Source organism: Rattus norvegicus, chromosome 19, assembly GCF_021556685.1.
Source record: "Rattus norvegicus strain SHRSP/BbbUtx chromosome 19, alternate assembly SHRSP_T2T, whole genome shotgun sequence".
Lineage (NCBI taxonomy): Eukaryota > Metazoa > Chordata > Mammalia > Rodentia > Muridae > Rattus > Rattus norvegicus.
Genome location: NC_141552.1, coordinates 10,303,660 through 10,324,036, shown reverse-complemented (window position 1 = coordinate 10,324,036; position 20,377 = coordinate 10,303,660). Strand labels below are relative to the sequence as shown.

General features: G+C 47.7%; 1 protein-coding gene and 2 pseudogenes across 1 annotated transcript; all 3 read left to right on the top strand.

Moving 5' to 3' along the window:
* The first annotated feature begins 3,513 nt into the window (after window positions 1–3,513).
* On the top strand, window positions 3,514–10,305 carry Ccl22 (C-C motif chemokine ligand 22). Its single transcript, NM_057203.1, is given in 3 exon segments — window positions 3,514–3,609; window positions 4,754–4,877; window positions 8,763–10,305. Coding segments are annotated over 3 exon segments (279 nt in total). The 5' UTR covers window positions 3,514–3,536; the 3' UTR covers window positions 8,845–10,305.
* A 4,165-nt stretch (window positions 10,306–14,470) lies between these two features.
* On the top strand, window positions 14,471–14,817 carry Psmg4-ps1 (proteasome assembly chaperone 4, pseudogene 1; annotated as a pseudogene).
* Window positions 14,818–18,410: 3,593 nt separating this feature from the next.
* Window positions 18,411–19,573, top strand: Gnb1-ps1 (G protein subunit beta 1, pseudogene 1; annotated as a pseudogene).
* Window positions 19,574–20,377: the final 804 nt, after the last annotated feature.

Here is a 20,377-nt window from a genome sequence, read left to right as displayed (position 1 = left end):
GGACCCAGGTGTTCTCCAGGGGAGACCCCCAGACCCACCCATGGAGGGCCCTGTGCCCTAAGGGGCCCTGTAAGAAAGCCCCGAGCGTTACTTGCTTACAATGCTCTAATGATAGGGCTCTTACAGGCAAACATAATTTTGGGGTTCAGTGATATGGCTCAGAGGGTAAAGGTGGTTGGAGTCAAACTTGATGACCAGAGAGTAATTCCCAAAATCTATATGATTTCACTTTCCAAATAAATAAATACATAGATAAATAGATAGATAGATAAATGCAAAATTATTTTAAAGAAATATTTCTTGACTAAAGCAGGAGGAACACTTTGCATTCACAAATTTGAGATCAACCTGGACAATATAATTTGACTCTCTCTCTCTCTCTCTCTCTCTCTCTCTCTCTCTCTCTCTCTCTCCCTCTCTCTCTCTCTCTCTCTCTCTCTCTCTCTCTCACACACACACACACACACACACACACACACACTTTTTTTTTCTTTTTGGTACGGGCCATGTTGATACATATCTGTAATCCCAGCACTCATGGGGCAGGAGAATGGCTACAAACTAGAGACCACCCTGGCTTTGCAGCAAGACCCTGTCTCAAAACCAAGACACAAAACCATTCTGGTTTTCTCGTGTTTTGTTTTTTTTTTTTGCTTGTTTCCCAGACAGGGTCTCGTTATGTAGCCCAGGCTATCTTCAAACTCTTGATCCTCCTGCCTCAGCATCCTGAGCACTGGGACTATCCGAATGGACCATCGAGCCCAGTGAGAAACCAGTTCAGTGGTCAAGTGTGTTGTTAGAGTGCAGCACCAAGTCCCACCATTGGTGGCAGCTTCAACTTGCCATTTTGTCTTGGTTTCCCCTCTGAACATGTACATTTATAATTGCATCACACACATATCTTATACATGCATCTGTGTCTATAAATACACACACACTGTATTCTCTGTGTGCACAGGGATGCAGTTGACGCTATAACCAAAGGTGTCACATACCCATATCATGTATTTCTCGCCAACTCTAAAATCACGATTCTCACTCCTAAATACCTCAGTGTGCCTCTTTAAGGAACAGGACCATCCCTAATACACACCGAAGCCTTCAATGCACAAAGCAAGTCTACCCTAACTCACAATAGCATCTCATACTGGTTGGTGTTAAAATTTCTCAGATTATCTCTAGAAGGTCTTTGCTTCTGTTTGGTTTTGTTTTATTTTTTTGAGGTAGGATCTAAATCTAGCTCTTGCCAACTTAACATATAGCTCAGGCTGGACTTAAACTCATGATGATCCTTCCAGCTCGCACCCCCAGATGTCGAGACTACAAGTGTGTCGCCGTGCCTGGCTTTGGAAAGTCCTTGATAGCAGTCAGTCTTAGGCTTGGCATTTGCTTGAGACAGGGTTTCTCGTTCATCACACTGTGAACCAGACTAAGGAGCTTCCAGGGACCCTTCCCTCTTCATCCTCACCTCATCAGGGAGGTTGGCATTAAAGTCACGTGTCTGACCTTTGTGGGTCTGGGAGACCAAAGCTCTTCACACATGTGCGCTTTGTCCACGGAACCATCTCCACCACACAACCTTTGTTGTGACAGGGTCAGGGGCTTCTCTCAAACTCATAGGGATCCTCCTGCCTCAGCCTTCTGAGTGCTAGAACTAATTATAGGTATATGGAACAATGATCAGCTACCTAACTTTTGAAATATATATGTATAATATATGTATAAGTGTACACACACACACACACACACACACACACACACCTGGGTCAGCTGACTTGAAGGTCTGAAGGTCCTACCTACCTTTGGTGAGTAACAAATTGCTTTTGTGGGGTAGTTTTCTTCTAGTATGTTTACTGTTGTTTTGTTAAAGACTAGACCTCACTAATGCCCAGAGCGTCTTGATCTCATGGGTCTATGCAACCCTTTTCTCCACCCTCTGAAGTGACTGGGAATACAGGCGTGAGCCACCAAGTCCAACACCTGCATCTTCTCCAACTAGAAATTAGTGCTGGGAGCTTGGTTCGAGTTGGAGAGGGCCACATGTTTGGTATGCAATACCCAACACATCCTTAGCATCTCAACCCATTTTTAAGTGTGCAGCGTGCTCAGCAGCAGTGGGCATGCTCAGATGATTATGCGACTGTGGCTGCCATCCACTTCCCAAATGTTCTACTTTGCCTGATATCGTGCGTCAAGACTTTTCCTGAGGAAACGCAGCACACACATTTTCTCAACCCAGATAGACAGAACAAAGTATGAATACTACTAAGGTCCAACTTGGTGAAACATGAGTTTTATTTGGGGTTACTTAGAGGAATATGAGTGAGGGGGGTCACTTATAGAAAAAGCAATAACTCAAAGACAGCTACATCACCAAGGCCCACACCAGCATGGGTGAGCGCTCACAAAGCCGGGAACCTGGAGCACACGGCCAGCAGGCAGCTCAACAGGTTGAGTGCTGAGAAAGACAAGGGATCAGCTCCCCTGTGCTTATGAGAGGAGCTCAGGAGAAAGTCTCTTCCTGGATCATGTTCTAGGTTACGTGGAGAGTATGAATTTCTGAGTAGGTGGGCTTACCAGAGAAGTGACATTTCAAACAGTCTTGATGGATGAGTAGGAGTTTCTGCAATAGAGAAGTGGAAAGTGGAAATATAGTCGGAGTCAGGCCAAAGAGTTCTTTGAGGAAGCGTAAAGTAGTGCGGCGTGGTCCGTCTGTGGGGAATGGTTTTGGAAAAGAGGCCCTGAAGGGAGTCTGGGTTTGGTCCTCAGGTGAATGGGGAGCTCCAGCATGGCTTTAGAGTAGGAGAGGGCCACACTCATTCCGGCTTGCAGCAGCATGGGGAGGCGAATCTGCCCGCGTCCACACAGGAGGTGGAGCTGAACTGGACTGGGTTGTATCAATGGGTAGTCAGTGTGACAGTAAGACGGGGAGATAGGTGGGTAAGGAAAGACCGAAATGGCTTAGGTTCTGTGCAAATGCAGGAGCAGCCCGCTCTGAGCCAGGTGGCACCGTCTACTGAAAAACCCAACAAGAGTCAGGTTATGGGGCCAAGAGCCTGACCCAAAGGGCTCTGGGCCTCTGCCCTTGAAAAGAGACTCTGATGCCCGGCCTTGAGGCATTAAGAAAGCCCCAAATCTAGGCAACGTTTGTCCTCGTCTGTTATCCATGTGCCCATGGCCACTGAGGTGGGCTGTGGAGCTTTGCCTAGCTTCTCCATCTCTACCCACGGTCCTCTCCAAGGCCCCCAGTGACATGGCTGAGGTCACAGAACAAACATCCTCTGCAGAGCACCGCTAAGGGGACTTTACAAGTCTCTGGAGACCCGCAGTTTGGAAGAGTGGCAGTCCCCTCTGAGTAGTCCCCCGCCTTTGGATCCTCCCATGAGGGGAAGTGGGACTTCTTCTTTCAGGACACGAAGGTCAGGCTTGGTAATGACTAAGAGGTCCCTGAGCCAGTTAGTGGGTGGAGAGAGTACTTAAGTATCAGACCTTCTGTCCTCTGGCCAATAGACACCTGACTGGGATACACACACATCATGGCCAGCCTGCGAGTCCCACTCCTGGTGGCTCTCGTCCTTCTTGCTGTGGCACTTCAGACCTCCGATGCAGGTGAGGCTGGGGAGTAGGAGGGTGGACACCAGAGAATCTGGAAAGAGTCCCAGAGTGAGTCTGCCATTGGGCCCTATGGCTTTGGGCTAGCTCCAACACTTCCCCTGGACCAGCTCTATTACTTCTCAGAGCCCAGGTGTACACATTTATAAATCGGGTCGCTAGGAAGGCTAAGCTTTTAGGATCTGCCAATTGGTTTGGGGGTTGTGTTATGCAAGACCTGGGGATCTCGCTGCCCAGACAGCTCAAATATAGGGTCCCTGGGAGTGGGTGCAGTGCCTGCAAGGTACCAGGCTTGAGTCAGGGAAGGTAGAGCCTCTCTTAAAAGCTGGCCCCGCGCCACCCCACTCCCCCAACACCCAAGGTTTGCTCTGTCGCCTGTTGTGGATACAGGGTCCAGATCCCTCTTTCCCATGGCAGTGTCAACACTTCTGTTTTGGGCTGGACAGAAGAGTGGTCACAGTAGGAGGTGAGGCAACTACAACCAACCAGTTGTTGCTCACAGGATCGAGTATCTGGAGAGCTTCCTTGTAGCAAAACCCTATGGAATTGGTATTCTTCCACAAGCCTTGGAGATAACAGATGAACAGGGTCAGTCAGAGACAGAGTGGGATTTGAACCAGGTCTGTGTCGTAACTGTCACCTGTCTGAGCCTTGATTTTGATTCTGTTACACGGTCTCACTGGGATCTTGGATGCTTACCTTCCCCTCTCTGACGTAGCCTCACTGAGGCATTGAGAAGAGGAAGGTGCACCTCTAGTTCTGTGTCGCGTACATGGGGGTAGGGAAGTCTGCCGTAGGGCTGAGCATTCCCCAGGCTCCAGGGAAGCTGGTGCTATTGTCCACAGACTGGCCCAAAGTGAGCGTGAGGCTCTTCCTGGCTGAGAAAGAGGTGCAGGACCCATTTAGAAGCTATTTAGTCTTTCTGAATCCACTTCCTAGAACTGACTGTCCCAGATCATAGACACTGGGCCCTTAGTGGCATCTCAGAGACTCCCCAGGCTGGGGTACATGAGGCTTAGAAGATATTCATCAGTGTGGAAGAGAATCTTTTCCCTATAGGTCAGTTTGTGATCAGGGGTAAGGCTGAAGCTGGCTTCTCTGTGCTCCAGCTAATGTCCCCTGGGTCCCATGTCTCCTCCAGGTCCCTATGGTGCCAATGTGGAAGACAGTATCTGCTGCCAGGACTACATCCGTCACCCTCTGCCACCACGTTTCGTGAAGGAGTTCTACTGGACCTCAAAGTCCTGCCGCAAGCCTGGCGTCGTGTGAGTAGGGAGCTGGGGCTTCAGAGCCTTGGAGGGTGGGCCCAAGGGTAGGCAGGATGTATCAGACTCCTATTCAAGAAGGCTTGGCTGGATGGGATGGCTCAGCCAGGCTTGGGTTTTCTGAATCCAAGAATGATAGCATTATTCCATAGATACTGTTGAACATCTGTGGCCTGACAGAGCTGAGGACGGCCGCTGAATAAATGGGTACCACCCCAGCATGGCATGGACCTGTGGGCAGTGTGTAACCACAGGCTATTGACGATGAGAAGCAGCATAGTTGTTAGAGTACAAACAACATGCCTGGAGCCATTCCCTGACAAGACATTCTGGGTCCTCCCAGTGACCTGGAATTCTTCGAGGTAGCCATTTTAATCAGAGACATACTATTAAGAGCTGACACCCAGAGATGGCTGCCCACGTGCCCGGGCTATTCTGAATACTACCCGCGTGACTCATTCAATCTTTAGAGCAATTCTTCTAGGCAAGACCCAGGCTCAGCAAAGGGAAGGGGATCCAGGCTCAGCAAAGGGAAGGGGATCCAGGCTCAGCAAAGGGAAGGGGATCCAGGCTCAGCAAAGGGAAGGGGATCCAGGCCCAGCAAAGGGAAGGGGATCCAGGCCCAGTAAAGGGAAGGGGATCCAGGCTCAGCAAAGGGAAGGGGATCCAGGCCCAGCAAAGGGAAGGGGATCCAGGCTCAGCAAAGGGAAGGGGATCCAGGCTCAGCAAAGGGAAGGGGATCCAGGCTCAGCAAAGGGAAGGGGATCCAGGCCCAGCAAAGGGAAGGGGATTCAGGCTCAGCAAAGGGAAGGGGATCCAGGCTCAGGAGAGGGAAGGGACTCTCAGGCTTAGCAAAGGGAACACAACCTAGGCTCAGCAAAGGGCGAGAAAAGCAGGCTACGTAAAGAAAAGCATGGAGCAAGGTTTCCCAGGCTGCAACAGGAGCACCTGTATTCCTGGGCGGAGTCTTGGCTTGTGGCTCTCCATCCTGGTCCAGTTTCTTCCACCCTACCAGAAAACTCATCTTTCTGTGGTAGTCCTCTGGCTGCTTCTGACCCCTTAGATCCTGCTGCTAGCCACATCACCTATCTGATGGTTCTTGGATTTGGGGTCATGACCCCACCTCTGTTCTATAATCCCCTCTCCTCTCTCTCTCTCTCTCTCTCTCTCTCTCTCTCTCTCTCTCTCTCCCTCCCCCCCCCCCCTCTCTCTCTCTCTCTCTCTCTCTCTCTCCTTACAGTTGATATTATCTCTCAGAGGTGTCTACAAATGGCAGAATAGGAGTTTTCCCAAGGTTCTGGCCCCTTCAGCTCGGAGACTCTTTCCCATCACTTCAGTAGAGCCTTAACTCTTTGTTTCTCAAGGGCAGAAGCAGCATGTGCTCTTTAACCCTTTACAGCCCTGTCCAGTGATTGTAGTCTGTCTGGTTTCCCTGCACAATGAGGAGGTGGCATGAGCTTAAGGGTCTCTTTAGCATCACAGGACAGCTACAACAAGTGGGAGTCACAGAGCTCATGGCCTGCTACACGGGAGAGAGTGAAGGACAGACTCTAGTGATCCATTGACTCTGAGCCCAAAGGAACTGTAGAAAGAATGCGGCTTGACAGATGGAAAGACAGATACACAGGTAGGGACCAGCCGTGGGTAAACTGCCCAAGAAGCCAAACTCAGGCTGGGCATGGTGTCCCACACCTTTAATCCCAGCACTCAAGAGGCAGTGGCAGGTGGCTCTCCATGAGTTCAAGGCCAACCTGGTCTACATAGTGAGTTCCAGGACAGCCAGGATTACATGGTGAGACCTTGTCTCAAACAAAACAAAACAAGAACAAAAACAAAACAAAACAAAAAAGACAGGCTCAGTGCTGCTATTGTCCTCAGGCTCTGCTCACTAGTGGTCAGTGATTCAAGTCAGGTCAGTTATGTGGGGAGCCAGCTGCTCTCCGCCCTGTGGCTGGACTCTTAGGAAACAGAGATGGAGTGGGAGCAGAGGCCCCACCACCAGCCAGGCTGTACCCACTTTGCTAACTACAGCTTCAGTGCCCAGGGCTGGCCTGGTACTTGCTTCAGGTGTCCCTTGGGCCACACTTGTTGGTTGTCTTAGTTTCTTTTCTAAATGCTGTGATAAATGACTGGGTTCTGACAAGAATGACTTGGGGGAGAAAGTGTGTGTTTCAGCACACAGTTCAGGGTTCAGGACATCACGGCAGGGAAGTCATGGCACCAGGAACTTAAAGCTGCTTGTCGGACTGACCCTGGGCTCCAACCTCATAGGTAGCAATGAATATCCTAGTAAGGGCACCAGTGGAAGGGGAAGCCCTGGGTCCTGCCAAGACTGAACCCCCAGTGAACGTGATTGTTGGGGGGAGGGCAGTAATGGGGGGAGGATGGGGAGGGGAACACCCATATAGGAGGGGAGGGGGAGGGGTTAGGGGAATGTTGACCTGGAAACTGGGAAAGGGAATAACAATTGAAATGTAAATAAGAAATACCCAATTTAATAAAGATGGAGGAAAAAAACAAAAAAGCTGCTTGCCACATGCCATCCACCCTCAGGAAACAGAGGGATGAGTGCAAATACTCAGCTTGCTCTCTCTACTTTTTACCATCCAGGATCTACTGTCCGGGGAATAGCTCCGTCACAGTTAAGACAGGCCTTCTCACATCACTTAAAATAAGACAGTTCCCGGGCTGGAGAGATGGCTCAGTGGTTAAGAGCACCGACTGCTCTTCCAGAGGTCATGAGTTCAATTCCCAGCAACCACATGGTGGCTCACAACCATCTGTAATGGAATCCGATGCCCTCTTCTAGTGTATCTGAAGACAGCTACAGTGTACTTATATATGATAAATAAATAAATCTTAAAAAAAAAATAAGACAGTTCCCACGGGCATGCCCAGCGATCCCCCTAAGGGATCCTAGATACTGTCAATTGACAGTTAACACTACCCTCATGGACAAACCTATTTCTCCACCAGATAGATGCTCTGGGACTCTCGAAAAGGCCTGAAAAGGATGCTCTTCAAAGTCACAGTCCAGCCCCCACCCAAGACATACTTCATGCTTTCTTCTATTCAGCCAAATTTCTTTACATCTGTGGGTAGAATGGATGTACAGGGACGGGGAGCACAGGGCAGGGGCACACAGAGTTGTTGCAAGAATTAGAGAAGCCATTATAAAGAGGATGGCAAACTGCTCAGTCAGTAAAATGTTTGCTGACCAAGTATTGAGGACCCAAGTTCCAATCCTTAGCTCTCATGCAAAAAAAAAAAAAAAAAAAAAAAAAAAAAAAAAAAAAGCCAGATGTGGCAGCATGTGATTAGAAACCCCCAGTCCTGGGGAAGCAAAGATAGGAAGATCTCTCAGCCTTGCTGTCCAGTCTAGCTGAATTGGAGAGCTTCGAGTTCAGGGAACTATATTTAAAACTAAGATGGGTAGCAAGTGAGGGAGGCACTCTATGTTGACCTCTGGTCTCTACATGAATGTGCACATACCACACCCCCTCTCTCACACACAGACACACCACACCACACACACACACACACACACACACACACACACACACACACACAGACACACACACAGAAACATAACAGTGTAAAAAAAGTTGGGGCCATTATATAGCACCTACTATGTGCTGCAGCCCTAAGTAGCATCTGCCTTCTTGAGCAGGACAGTATGTATCCGGATGGCTCCATCAATACCATGCAGCTGGGCAGGGCTGTCAGCCCCATTTTGCAGACGTAGAGACCAGGGCCTAGAGAAGTCAGCTGACTTGCTAGCAAGGAGCAAAACCAGAATACAGTCCAGATAGGCAGGCTGCAAGGCCCACACTTTCGGCAACGAGCCTGCTAATGCTATGGCTTTCTCCATTACCTCTCTTCCAGTTTGATAACCATCAAGAACCGAGATATCTGTGCTGACCCCAGGATGCTCTGGGTGAAGAAGATACTCCACAAGTTGGCCTAGGGAGAAGGGCCTGATGACCACGGGTCTGGTGTCTCCACAAGGCTCAGCAAACCCTATCCTTCTGCCATCCAGCAAGAGCCTTGCCAACAACTCCACCTTTGCTCACCTCCATCCCCTGGGTTGTCACTCTGTGAAGCCTCGGGTCCCTGTACTTCCTGTCCGTCCCCTCCAGCTCATTCTCTTCCAACGTGGCAGCCGGGAAGCACTTCTGGCTAGCCTTACCCAATACCTACTCCCCACTGCTTTAGATGAGACCAGGGTCCTTGTTTTGGTGCCTTTGGATCCTATGATGCCTTCCCAGTCTCCAGCCTTGGCCCCCTTCTCTTCTTACATGTAGGGAACACCAATATCTTTCAAGTATGTGCTACCCAGTTCCTCTTCCTCGGAGGCTGCTGGGACCCGGAATATTATCCCTGCTGCAGGCCCTCTCCAGCACCACTCACCTCCCAGGCTTCCATCCGTCCCAGTCCCAAGCCCCATGCTTCAGACTTCCTTGGCCCCCACCTACACTCAGAATTCTGGGAGTCTCAGACTGGTCCACTAGGCCCCAAGGGAGGAGGTCCCCACAAGAGCTCCTCCTGTTTCTCGGTCTCCAGCACAGGAGTGGGCTCAGAATCAGATTTCTGAAAGGAGCTGCAAATTCTACCAGTAAAATTAATCTTTCCCCCCATCCCTGATGTAGGCAAAAGGCAGTCTCCTCTCAACACGGAGACTCAGGTTGTTAGAAAGGGGCTATGTAGGTCAACTGTGACCTAAATTCACCAAGAATCAACTTCCATCCATCCCTCTTCAACCGAATGTTAGGTCTTTTACTTTTTCTACTTCTGACTCCATGCCTGTGTAGTTGATAATCAAAGTCATGCTATGGTGACAGTGATCGCCATAGCTTGGTATTATAAGCTATAGTTATATTTATATAGGAAAGAGGATAAATATATGTGAGGCCAAATAGACGAACTGGAGAGTCTTAGGACCTGGGGGCAGGAAGGACCATACAAAGCCCTTCAGAAAGCAGCTGGTTGTGGGAGCTACAGGCACAGTGGCATAGTTAAATTAAAGAACTTAGTTGAAATTATTCTTGAGTGGCTGGGGCCAAGTCAGGAATTTAAAACTCACTCTTGCTTCCCTGGAGACAACAGTGCCCCAGGGTGGGGAAATAAATCTGCTTGCTCCTCTGGAGGGAACAGTGGCCTGGCTTAGCTGAGTGACTGGATTGCGTGAGCCTGAGGACATTGCTTTTCCCCTCTGAGCCTCAGCTGACAGAATATGGGACCACAAAGGGTTTTCCCCAACCCACAGGGACTGACAGTGCCAGCCACAGCTGTGTCCAGGGCTTATGTCCTTCCAGAAGGAGCACCCGATGACCAGGGCCACCATTAGTGCTACTCTGCCCACTGCCATGCATGTCCTGAGGGTCACCTCCTCTCCTACTTCTGGGAAAATAAATGCTCGTCAATAGTGCCTGACTTGTCTCCTTGTCATCTGTTTCGCTGTGAAATAGAACCATGGCCTGTGCCGCTTACTGGAAAAGGCTTGACATTTAAATATAAAGTGACTTGTGGTGGATACAAGGCTTGGGAGGCGGCTACACAAATACCAACAGAAAAGCCAGGCATTTGTCCCCAAGTTCACACTCACCTTGCTTGGCCGTGCATAAGATCACTGCTCATCCCCATGTCCAGAACTGGATATAGAATGTTCATTCAATGGAAGACTTCTCTTCTCGTATAAGCACATCCAACATTCCCGATACATGGACAGCTTCTGAAGTGGATATCCAGGAACCTATGTCTTTTTTTTCACCCAGATCTGACTCTAAACTTCTCTTTAATTCCTTTTCACTGGCTGGGATCTTGTCCTGAGTTTACCACTCCCTTTAAAAAGCATTAAGCTTCTTTTTCTTTAATCTGTTTATCTCCTTGAACACAGGACTTAGCTCCATTTCACTTCCTGGTGCCCCTTTTCTCCTCAAACTGTACATTTTGTATTTTTTTATAGATCTGCATAAGAGTGGCCACTCACAACCACATGATGGAGGCTGTTTTGAGATTTCCTCTGCCAGTGCAATGAAGCCAAAACTCTTCAATTTAGCCTCAGTCAGATTTTTCTGGACAAAGGCAAAAGACAACCACATTCTTACTCAAAATATCACAAGAACGATTTCCAGGCCACATACAAATATTCTCTTCCTCTGAAGTCTTCTGAGCCAGGCCCCTACAGTTAAATCACCCCTTAGCACCTCCACTTTCCTCTGCTCCTACTAGGCTGGCCCATTAAGCCCCACCTGAAGCTTTCAACCCCTTTCCAAACCCAAAGTCTCAAAGTCCATATCCCTCCAAACAAAAGCATGGTCAGGCCTATCACAGCAACACCCGGTCCCCTGGTGCCAACTTCTGTCCTAGCATTTCTATCGCTGTGAAAAGACACCAAGGCCATGACAACTTTTATAAATGAAAACATTTAATTGGGGCCAGCTTACAATTTAGTCCGTTATTGTGATAGTGGGAAGCAGGGTGGTACACAGGCAGGCATTGCACTGAAGAAGTACCTGAGAGTCCTACATCTGGGCCCATAGGCCGCCAAAAGACAGAGGGACACTGGGCCTGGCTTGAGCACTTGACACCTCAAAGCCTACCTCCAGTAACACATTTCCCCCAACAAGGCCACACCACCAATAAAATAATGCCACTCCCTGTGACTCTGTGGGGGCCATTTTCATTCAAACTCACACACACACACACACACACACACACACACACACACACACACATTTCACACTGCCCAGGAAACAAAGAATGACCCTTACAGCTCAATGTCTTCGTGTTTTCTTGAGTGTAAGCTCCAACCACGGGCATCCTGAAGGGATCTAGTAGGCATCGCAAACATGGCTCTGGCAGATCTCACCCTTCCCCATTCCCTCTGCCTTGCTAAAACCCATTAGATTACATTCCTAAAGCCGCCCACCAAGGTCTATTCCCCTATTTGACCAATCCCTTATCCTGAGGCTGACCACCAAGGTCCAGCTAACAAAAAGTACTGAAGTCCAAAAGTCAAATCTCCCTTTGGCTGCCCTAATTAACCTGTCCGATTAAAATTACAGGTCTCATCCTAACTTGGGGTTTCCCCTTTCTTTTTATAAACTGCCATTTGCCTACAGGCCACGTCTGTCTCTTCTCTATCCGGAGGCAGCTCTTTGTCCCTACCAGGTAACTTAACAATCCCTTCCCCCTCTCCCTTTCTCCTCTCCCCTTCTCCCCATCCTCTGTCTTCTGTCTTGTCTCTTGTTCTCTGCTCTTTGTCTCCCTGGGGTAAATAGATCTCCTTTGTGCTGAGAACTTGGTCTTGGGGTGTTCTGTACAGAATTGGTCTGCCTCTTAAGATTCGCTCCATGGGCCTACTGCTCCCATGTAGACTTCAGTACAGATAAACGGTGGCAATGCTAACACATCTAAAATATTTAGCTCTTTTTATGAACTTAAAAACTCCTATAGGCATCAAAGACCAACTCGACCCATCTCTCACAGGTCAAAAGGACTTCTGCTAACCAACAGCCTGTTCCCCTGCCTGTCTGTTCCTAAAGGGTGGGGTCTCTCCCCCTTTTTCTGGTCTCAGAACTCCCCTCTCCCTACTATTAGGGCCATAAACCTGAAAGTTTTACATGTACGCTCAGGATAAAAACCCTAAACTCCTTAAAGACGGACACTTTGCTCCTGTCTCTCATCTATCTGTCACAGCAGATTTCAAATCAACTCAAACTGCTCCAGCTCTTTCCTCAGAATACACACCATGGTCCAGCCTCACAGACTACCTCAGATGGTCCCACAGAGCCTGGACAAGTAAAGCAGCCTGCTCTTCCTGACCTTGACCAACATTTCAGCTTCCTTGGGTCCCTAACAACAATACCCCAATGTCTGCAGGAAGCAGCCAGAGAAAGCAGTACGGACCTACCCAACACCTAATGGCACGTTAATAAAATGAAAAGGTGGGACTGAAGGGCTCTGGTAGGCCCGAGCATGGCCGGAGCATGTCAAACATAGCTCTGGTAAGTCCTGCCCCTCCCCCATTGCCTCCTCCTTGCTAGACTAATGACATTCCTAAAGCTGCCCACCAAGGTCTATTCCCCTATTTGACCAATCCCTCCTCCTGAGTCTGACCACTAGGATCCAGCTATCAAAGTACTGAAGTCCAGCGGTCAAAATCTCCCTTTTGGTCACCTTAATTAACATGCCCAGTCAAAACAAACCAACTCATCGTAACACGGGATTTCCCCCTTTCCCCTTTGTAGTTAAATGCCATTTGACTACAGGCCATGTCTGTCTCTTCCCTATCCAGGAGTAGTCCTAGGCAAACATCCCCTTCCCCTTCTCCCTTGCTCCTTTTCCCTTCTCCCTCATCCTCTGTCTCCTGTCTTTGTCTCTTATTCCCTGCCCTTTGTCCCCCTGGAGCAGATAAATCTCCTTTGTGCTGGGAACTAGGTTTCCGTGTGTCCTGTGTGGTCTCCTGCCCGTCCACATCCTGTCAGCCCTCGTTCCCTTCACGTCTGCTTTGCTGGGCTCTCGAGGCAGTCGCCGCAGATGCAAAGCATTTGCCAGGAACAGCGTTTAGAGGAGCACACGCCAAGGATGCTGGCAGATACGAGGCTTCTGCAGGGCTACCAAGGTGCTCTGCCCCATGAGCCTCGGTTCTCTTTCTGTGACCAAGGAGGAAATAGTAGACACCAGTGAGAACCTGGCAAGACTAGAAGATCCAGGACACCAACCCAATAACAAAGTAGACAGGGGTCGACAGTGACAGTAGTGGAGACACAGCTCTGAACTGGTGCTCAGGGCAGCCTGAAGAGTTCTCTTCAGAGACCTCTACTTGGGTGTAACCAGATCCTTCCCTCCGGCACAGAAAAAAATTTCAGGACGAGCCAGTATGAAGCAGACTTGGAGTTTACTCAAAGGCACTTAATAGATTTAGAAGCAGGGGTTAATACAGAGGCGCTCAGAGGGGAAGACGAAGCCAAGCACATGGGAGTGTGGGGTGGTTTCTCACAGACAGCTCCTCCCTCCCCGCCATGTTGCCTTTACCATAAGTATCTACCAGCCTGATGGGTTCTGAGGCTTTATTTTCAAAGGGTTGCTAAGGAACCCAGATGGGATCCCGGGTTGGTTCCCGAGGAGCTGGACCACTATTATTACATCTCCATTACTCTGAACAAAGTTTGAGATTTCCAGAGACCATCTGGGAGTGGAATAGACCTTTCCCCAGGTCGTAGACACTCAGGTCTCAGGCTTGTTCGCTGCTGTGTTAACACACAACGTCTGTCAGGAAGAAACTGTTTCTATGTGGACTCCGCACACCAATGCTGTTAATGTGCCAGCAAAAAGCTTCAACGAGGCTCTAGACTGAGGCTCCTTTCCCTTCCCGTTTCCTTCCATAATCTTCCCTGAATTGTCTCAGAAGGACTTGAAGAGACCTTTCTCCGCAGAAGATACTCAGGTGGCCAAGAAATCATAGAAAAATATGCTTAGCGCCACCACCCATTGGGGAAATGGGAATAAAACCCACAGAAAACACAACAGGAAACCTAAAAGGTAACACCGGTTGGCAAGAATGTGGAGAAATGTGAACTCCTAGGGGGATGGAGGAGCCACGAGCCGCTGCGGACCTACGGACTTCCCCAACTTCCTTGCAAGGCTGTGGGAGCAGCTCGTCCACTTTTACGCTCTTCCTGTGGGTGGGGGCGCGCCGCATCTACGCAAACTGGCAGTGGCCATGTGCAGCCGCTTCGACTCCATCCCTGTGTGCATCTCCCTTCTTGCAGACATTTCTGAGGCTACTTCCACCGGCCTCGCTCGGCGCTTAGCCAGGAGGACCAGCAAACAGGTGTTTGTCAGCTACGACCTCTCCAATACAGACAGCGACTTCACGTTACTCGTAGAAAACAGGATTATAGAAGAAATGGAGACCTTCCCAGAACAGTTCTGAGCAGCAGAAGGAAGCGTTTGTAACTTGTATATAAATTACATGGAAATAAACAGGTCGATTTTGTCCTCAAAAAAAAAAAAAAGGAACGTGAACTCCTGGGCACAGGTGTTTGGGGTACAGACTGCTACAGCTGCTCTTTAAGACACTGGCTGTCCTTCCAGAATCAAATGATGGAGTCACGCAACCGCACGGTTAAGCCTGTGGGTAGTGTGTATACATGCCAAGGAGATGGCTATGCGTTCGTATTCATTGTAATACACTTTACAACTGGCCAAAGACGGACATCCTCAGCATCCACCAGCAAGCATGTAGGAAGCAGATGTGGCACAGCCACGGTGGAATATTAGTCAGCATTTATATTCTATATATTTTTATTTTATGTGCATTGGTGTTTCGCCTGCATGTGTGTCTGTGTGAGGGCGTCAAGCGTTACAGACAGTCACTGAGTCACCATGTGGGTGCTGGGAATTGAACCTAGGTCCTCTGGAAGATCAGTCAGTGCCATCTCTTCAGCCCCCTTTCTGTTTGGTTGGTTGTTTTGTTTTGTTTTGTTTTTTCAAGGCTTCCTTACGTATCCCTGACTGTCCTGGAACTCACTCTGTAGACCAGGCTGGCTTCCCACTCAGAGCTCTGCCTGAATTGCCTCCTGGGTGTGGATTAAAGGCGTGTGCCACCACTGCCCAGCTATTACTGAACACTTAAAGAGGGGAATTCTGACTGGTGCTATTACATGCATGAACTTTTAGGACATTGTACTAAGGGAAATACAATTATCCAGCCACGAGGATAAATGTTATATTTTTTCCTTTCGTTGTTGCTCCTCCTCTTTTTCTTCGCCCCCCTCCTGGAGTGGCAATGGACCCAGGGCTCATTCTTGTAAACCACGCGCTTACCACAGACCTAGAATGTCAAAGAGCACTAAGAAATCTCAAGATGTGAGTAAGATCGTGGCAGAAATTAATGAAGTAAACATAAGGAACTGATGAAGCAAAGAGTTGATTCTTTAAAAAGACAAGATTGGCAAACCCTCAGCCAGTTAATCAGAGGAAAGGTAGGGAAGGCACAAACCCACAAAGTCCGAGGTGAAAAAGGAGACATCTCCACAGAGCAGATTCTGAAAACCACAAGGATGTGTTTTAAGATTTATACTCATTGAAACTAGAAGGTCTAAGAGAAGTGTGTGGCTTTCTAGATGGATATGATCCTACCAATGACACCAAAGATCTATAACGTGCAACAAAAATCTCCCAAATGAAAAAAGGCCAGAGCCAAATGAATTCAGTAAAAAATTCTACCAGGTCTTCAGAAAGAAGAACAAATAACAATATCGAATTATTTCATAAAACAGAAAAAGAGGGCCAGTAAATGGCTCACAAGATAAATATCCTTGCTGTGCCGGGTGACATCCAGACTTTGATTCCTGGATTCTACATAAAGGTGGAAAGAGAGGGCTAAAACGTTCCCTCTGGCCTCTATGTGCATCCACACCCTACACTAATAAATCAATAAAATTTAAATTTTGAAAAATAAGGAAAGGAACACTCCAAATTCCTTTCAGGAAGCCAGTGTTATTTGGATACCGAAACCAGGTAAATGTCCGACAAACAGAAAATTATAGGCAAATCTCACCAGTGGACATAGATGAAAAAAAAAAAAACTCAATAAAATGCAACCAAATTTAACAGCACATCAAAAAAAAAAAAAAAAAAAAAAGATCATTCGCTCTGATCAAAGTGGCTTCATTCCAGACATGCAAGGATAGTTCAACACAGAGAAATCAATAAATGTAATTTATCACATAAGTGCACTCAAATGTGGGCATAACATGTTCGTCTCAACAGAGGCAGAAAAATCCAACATCCCCTCAAAATAAAAGCTCTGAAGGGACTAGGGAGAGAAAGAACATGTTTCAAAGTGATAAAGCTTATATATGACAAACCTATATTCACTCTCATGATAAATGTAGAAGAGGAGGAAGAGGAGAAGAAGGAAAAGGAGAAGGTAGAGGAGGAAGAGGAAGAGGAAGAGGAGGAGGAGGAAGAGGAGGAGGAGGAAGAGGAGAAACCCAAAACATTCCCCACTAAGATCAGGAAATAAAATGAAGGTGCCCCCACTCACTTCTGTCCAATGTAATGCTTGAAGTCTTAGCTACAGCAGTAAGACAACAGAAGGAAATCAAAGGGATGCAAATAGGAAAAAGGACAAAGAGTGTATATTTGCAGATGATAAGATTTTGTGTATAAGAGATCCCCAGAGATTTCACAGAAAATGCTTAGAGCTGATAAACATTTTCAACAAAGAGTTGCAAAATTAACATCCCCAAATCACTAGCCTCTTAAAAAAAACAAAGACAAACACGCTGAAGTAAATCAGGGAAACAATTCCATCTTCAATAACAGTTAGGAGGGAAGAGGAGGGAAGTTGGAGGAATTCCATTATAACAGTGTTGAGACAGACTATGGGACTTTTGAAGTTAGACTGAATGCATTATAATATGGTTACAGGCCTATAGGATCCAGGGAATACAATGTGGGAGTTTGAATAGGCTAATGCTTTGTCGGCTGGGAGTGACACTACTTGAGAAGGATTAGGAGGTGTGGCCTTCGGGGATGAAGCGTGTCCCTGGGGTTGGGCTTTGAGGTTTCAAAAGTCCAAGCCAGGCCAGGTGTCTCCCTCTTCCTGCTGCCTGTGGATCTGGATATAAAATTCTCAGCTCCTTCTCCAGCACCACGTCTATGTGCTGCCACCATGCTCCCCACCATGATGATAACGGACTAAACCTCTGAAGCTGTAAGCAAGCTCCAATTAAATGCTTTCTTTCAAAAGGAGTTGCTGTAGACAATAGAACACAGGCTAAGACAAAGTGTTAGCAGGGTAGGGAGTATGGGGGTGAGAGAAGGAAATAAAGGATAAAAAAAAGACTAAAATTGGAGCTGGAGAGATGACTCAGCAGTTATGAGCACTGACTGCCCTTCCAGAGGTTGAATTCAATTCCTAGCCACCACACGGTGTCTCACAACCATCCATAATGGAATCTGATGCCCTCTTCTGGTGTGTCTGAGGAGAGCAACAGTGTGACATACATAAAGTAAATAAATAGATCTTTTTTTTTTAAATAAAAATGACTAAAACCCGCTACATTTTAAAAATCTCAGAGGCAAGAAGCAAAATGACAGTCACAAGAGGTAGGGGGAGGCAAGAGTTAGCCATTTTTGATGGGTTTATGTGGAAAGAGAGCGTTCTGGAGGTGGACAGCAATTGTCACCCAGAGTAATGTGTTTTGGAAGCCTCCAAAAGAACCAGTTAAGGAGTGAATGGGGTTCACACAAAGGAAAACCTGTGTAGAGGAAACATGGGTCAAACGTTCCATTTCTGGGGGATAGCAATGGTGGGCCCAGTTGCTGACCTCCATGTGGACTGACCTGCCTTGTAGACAGGCTCCTGTCTGCAGTCCAAGAGTGGGAAGACCAGGCCTGCATGTTCATGCCAGACTGAGGCTAAGATAGACTCGTGTGTCTGGGAGACCAGACCAGAAACATTTGCGGATGAAAATCATGGATTCTGCAGAATGTCAAAAGCGTTGAGACTTAAAGATGAGTGGGCTTGGCCAGGCACTGGAGGAGGCTGAACAAGTAAAAAACCGGATCAAAGATGTTCAAAACCCATCCATATGCAGATGCAACTCTTGCAGACCAGAAACAAGAGTGATCCAGTGGACATAATCCAGATGTGAACACTGAGAGGACATCAGGCCAAGATTAATGCCAGGCACTGCTACACAGACTTCACACTCTATGCCAGTTCTTCTCAGAATGGGAAACTCATCATCTGGGACAGCCATGCCACAAACAAGGTCCATGCCATTCCCCTGTGCTCTTCCTGGGTCATGACCTATGCAGACCTCACCAGAATTATGTCTGGTGGCATAATTCTGGAAAACATCTGTTCCAAACTCCCTAAGGAAATGAGTGTGCGAATCGTGAGCTGGGAGAACATGCAAATTATCTGTCATGTCGCTGGTTCCGGGACAATGATCAGACAGTCACCAACTCTACAGTTACCACATGTGTCCTGTAGGTCATCAAGAACACAGGCCAACAGACAACCACACTAACTGGACACACTGGACACGTCATGAGCCTGTCCTCCTGACACCAGACTGTTTGTCTCTGGTGCTTGCAACGACGGTTCAGCCAAGCCCTGGGATGTCTGAGAAGAGATGTGCGGGCAGACCTTCCGTGAGTCTCACATCAATGCCATCTGTTTCTTTTCCAGTGGCAGTGCCTTTGCCACTGGCCCAGATGAGGTTGTGTGCAGGCTGTTTGACATCCATGCAGCTCATGACCTACTCCCATGACATCATCTGTGGGATCACATCTGTATTCTTCCCTAATAGTGGCCACCACCTCCTTCTTGCTGGATAGAACGATGACTTCACCTGCAGTGTCTGGAAGGCTGACAGAGCAGGACACCACAACCATGTCTGTTGCCTGGGAGTGACTAGTGATGGCATGGCTGTAGCAACAGGGTCCCAGGACAGCTTCCTCAAGATCTGGAACTGAGGCTACTGGTGGATGCCATGGTGACCAGAGGACCATTCCAACCTTAAAAAGATACACAGTGATAACTTATTCTACCCAACTCAGACACCCATGCCTCCTGTAAGAACTTCAAAAGGGCACGATCTTTTTTCCTCCACTTAATATTGTTGCCAAGAAGAGAACTTCCATTAAAAGAAGGATCTCTGTGCTGTGAACTAAAACAAATTGTGTGTTTGTTTCTTCTGGGCCACTGTCTTTGGTTTCTTATTGGGATGAATTGTAAAAGGAAATATTACAGTAAGATGTTCACCAGAAGGTAACCTCGAGTATGAACATGAAACAGACACTCCTCCTGACTGGTTCATTTACATTTTAGACCCAGATCCTGTTTTGTGGTACCCATGAAAAACTAGTTGAAGACTTTGATTACCTGTAATAATAGTTTTAAATATCAAGTCATTTGTAGCAGGATTTGGGAAGTACTCACATTTTCTTCTTAAATGCACTTCTTTACGTTCAGCAGTTTAGTGAATCAGAGCTCACAGTCTGTAGAAGCACAGAGGGTAATAGAGTAAAAGACTAGGGAAAACAGATAGATCTCATCAGAAAAGGCAAGTAGAATAGATAAGTGTGGGTGGATTAGGGGCCGGAACGGAAGGGTCAAGTAGAGACAGGGAGGGAAGAGGGAGATGAGGGAGACGAGGGAGATGAGGGAGGTATGGCAGTACCCAATTAATCTACTCAAATTGATCCCGGCAGCAGCGGTGTTCCTTGCTATCCACCCCAATGTTTTGGGTTCCTGAACAGAATATAAGCACAGATAGCCTTTATATGTTGATATGTCCAAAATAGTTCAATGGCTGAATTACTTCTTAACGTCTATGTGTCCCTCCAATATATCCAAGTTATTACTTACTATAACCTATATTTTATCTTTGTTGTCCTAGTCCCAGTCAGGGGTCCTCTTGGGGGCCACTCTTCTCCAGTTCCTATATGGCAGCTATGTTCTCCATCCCACA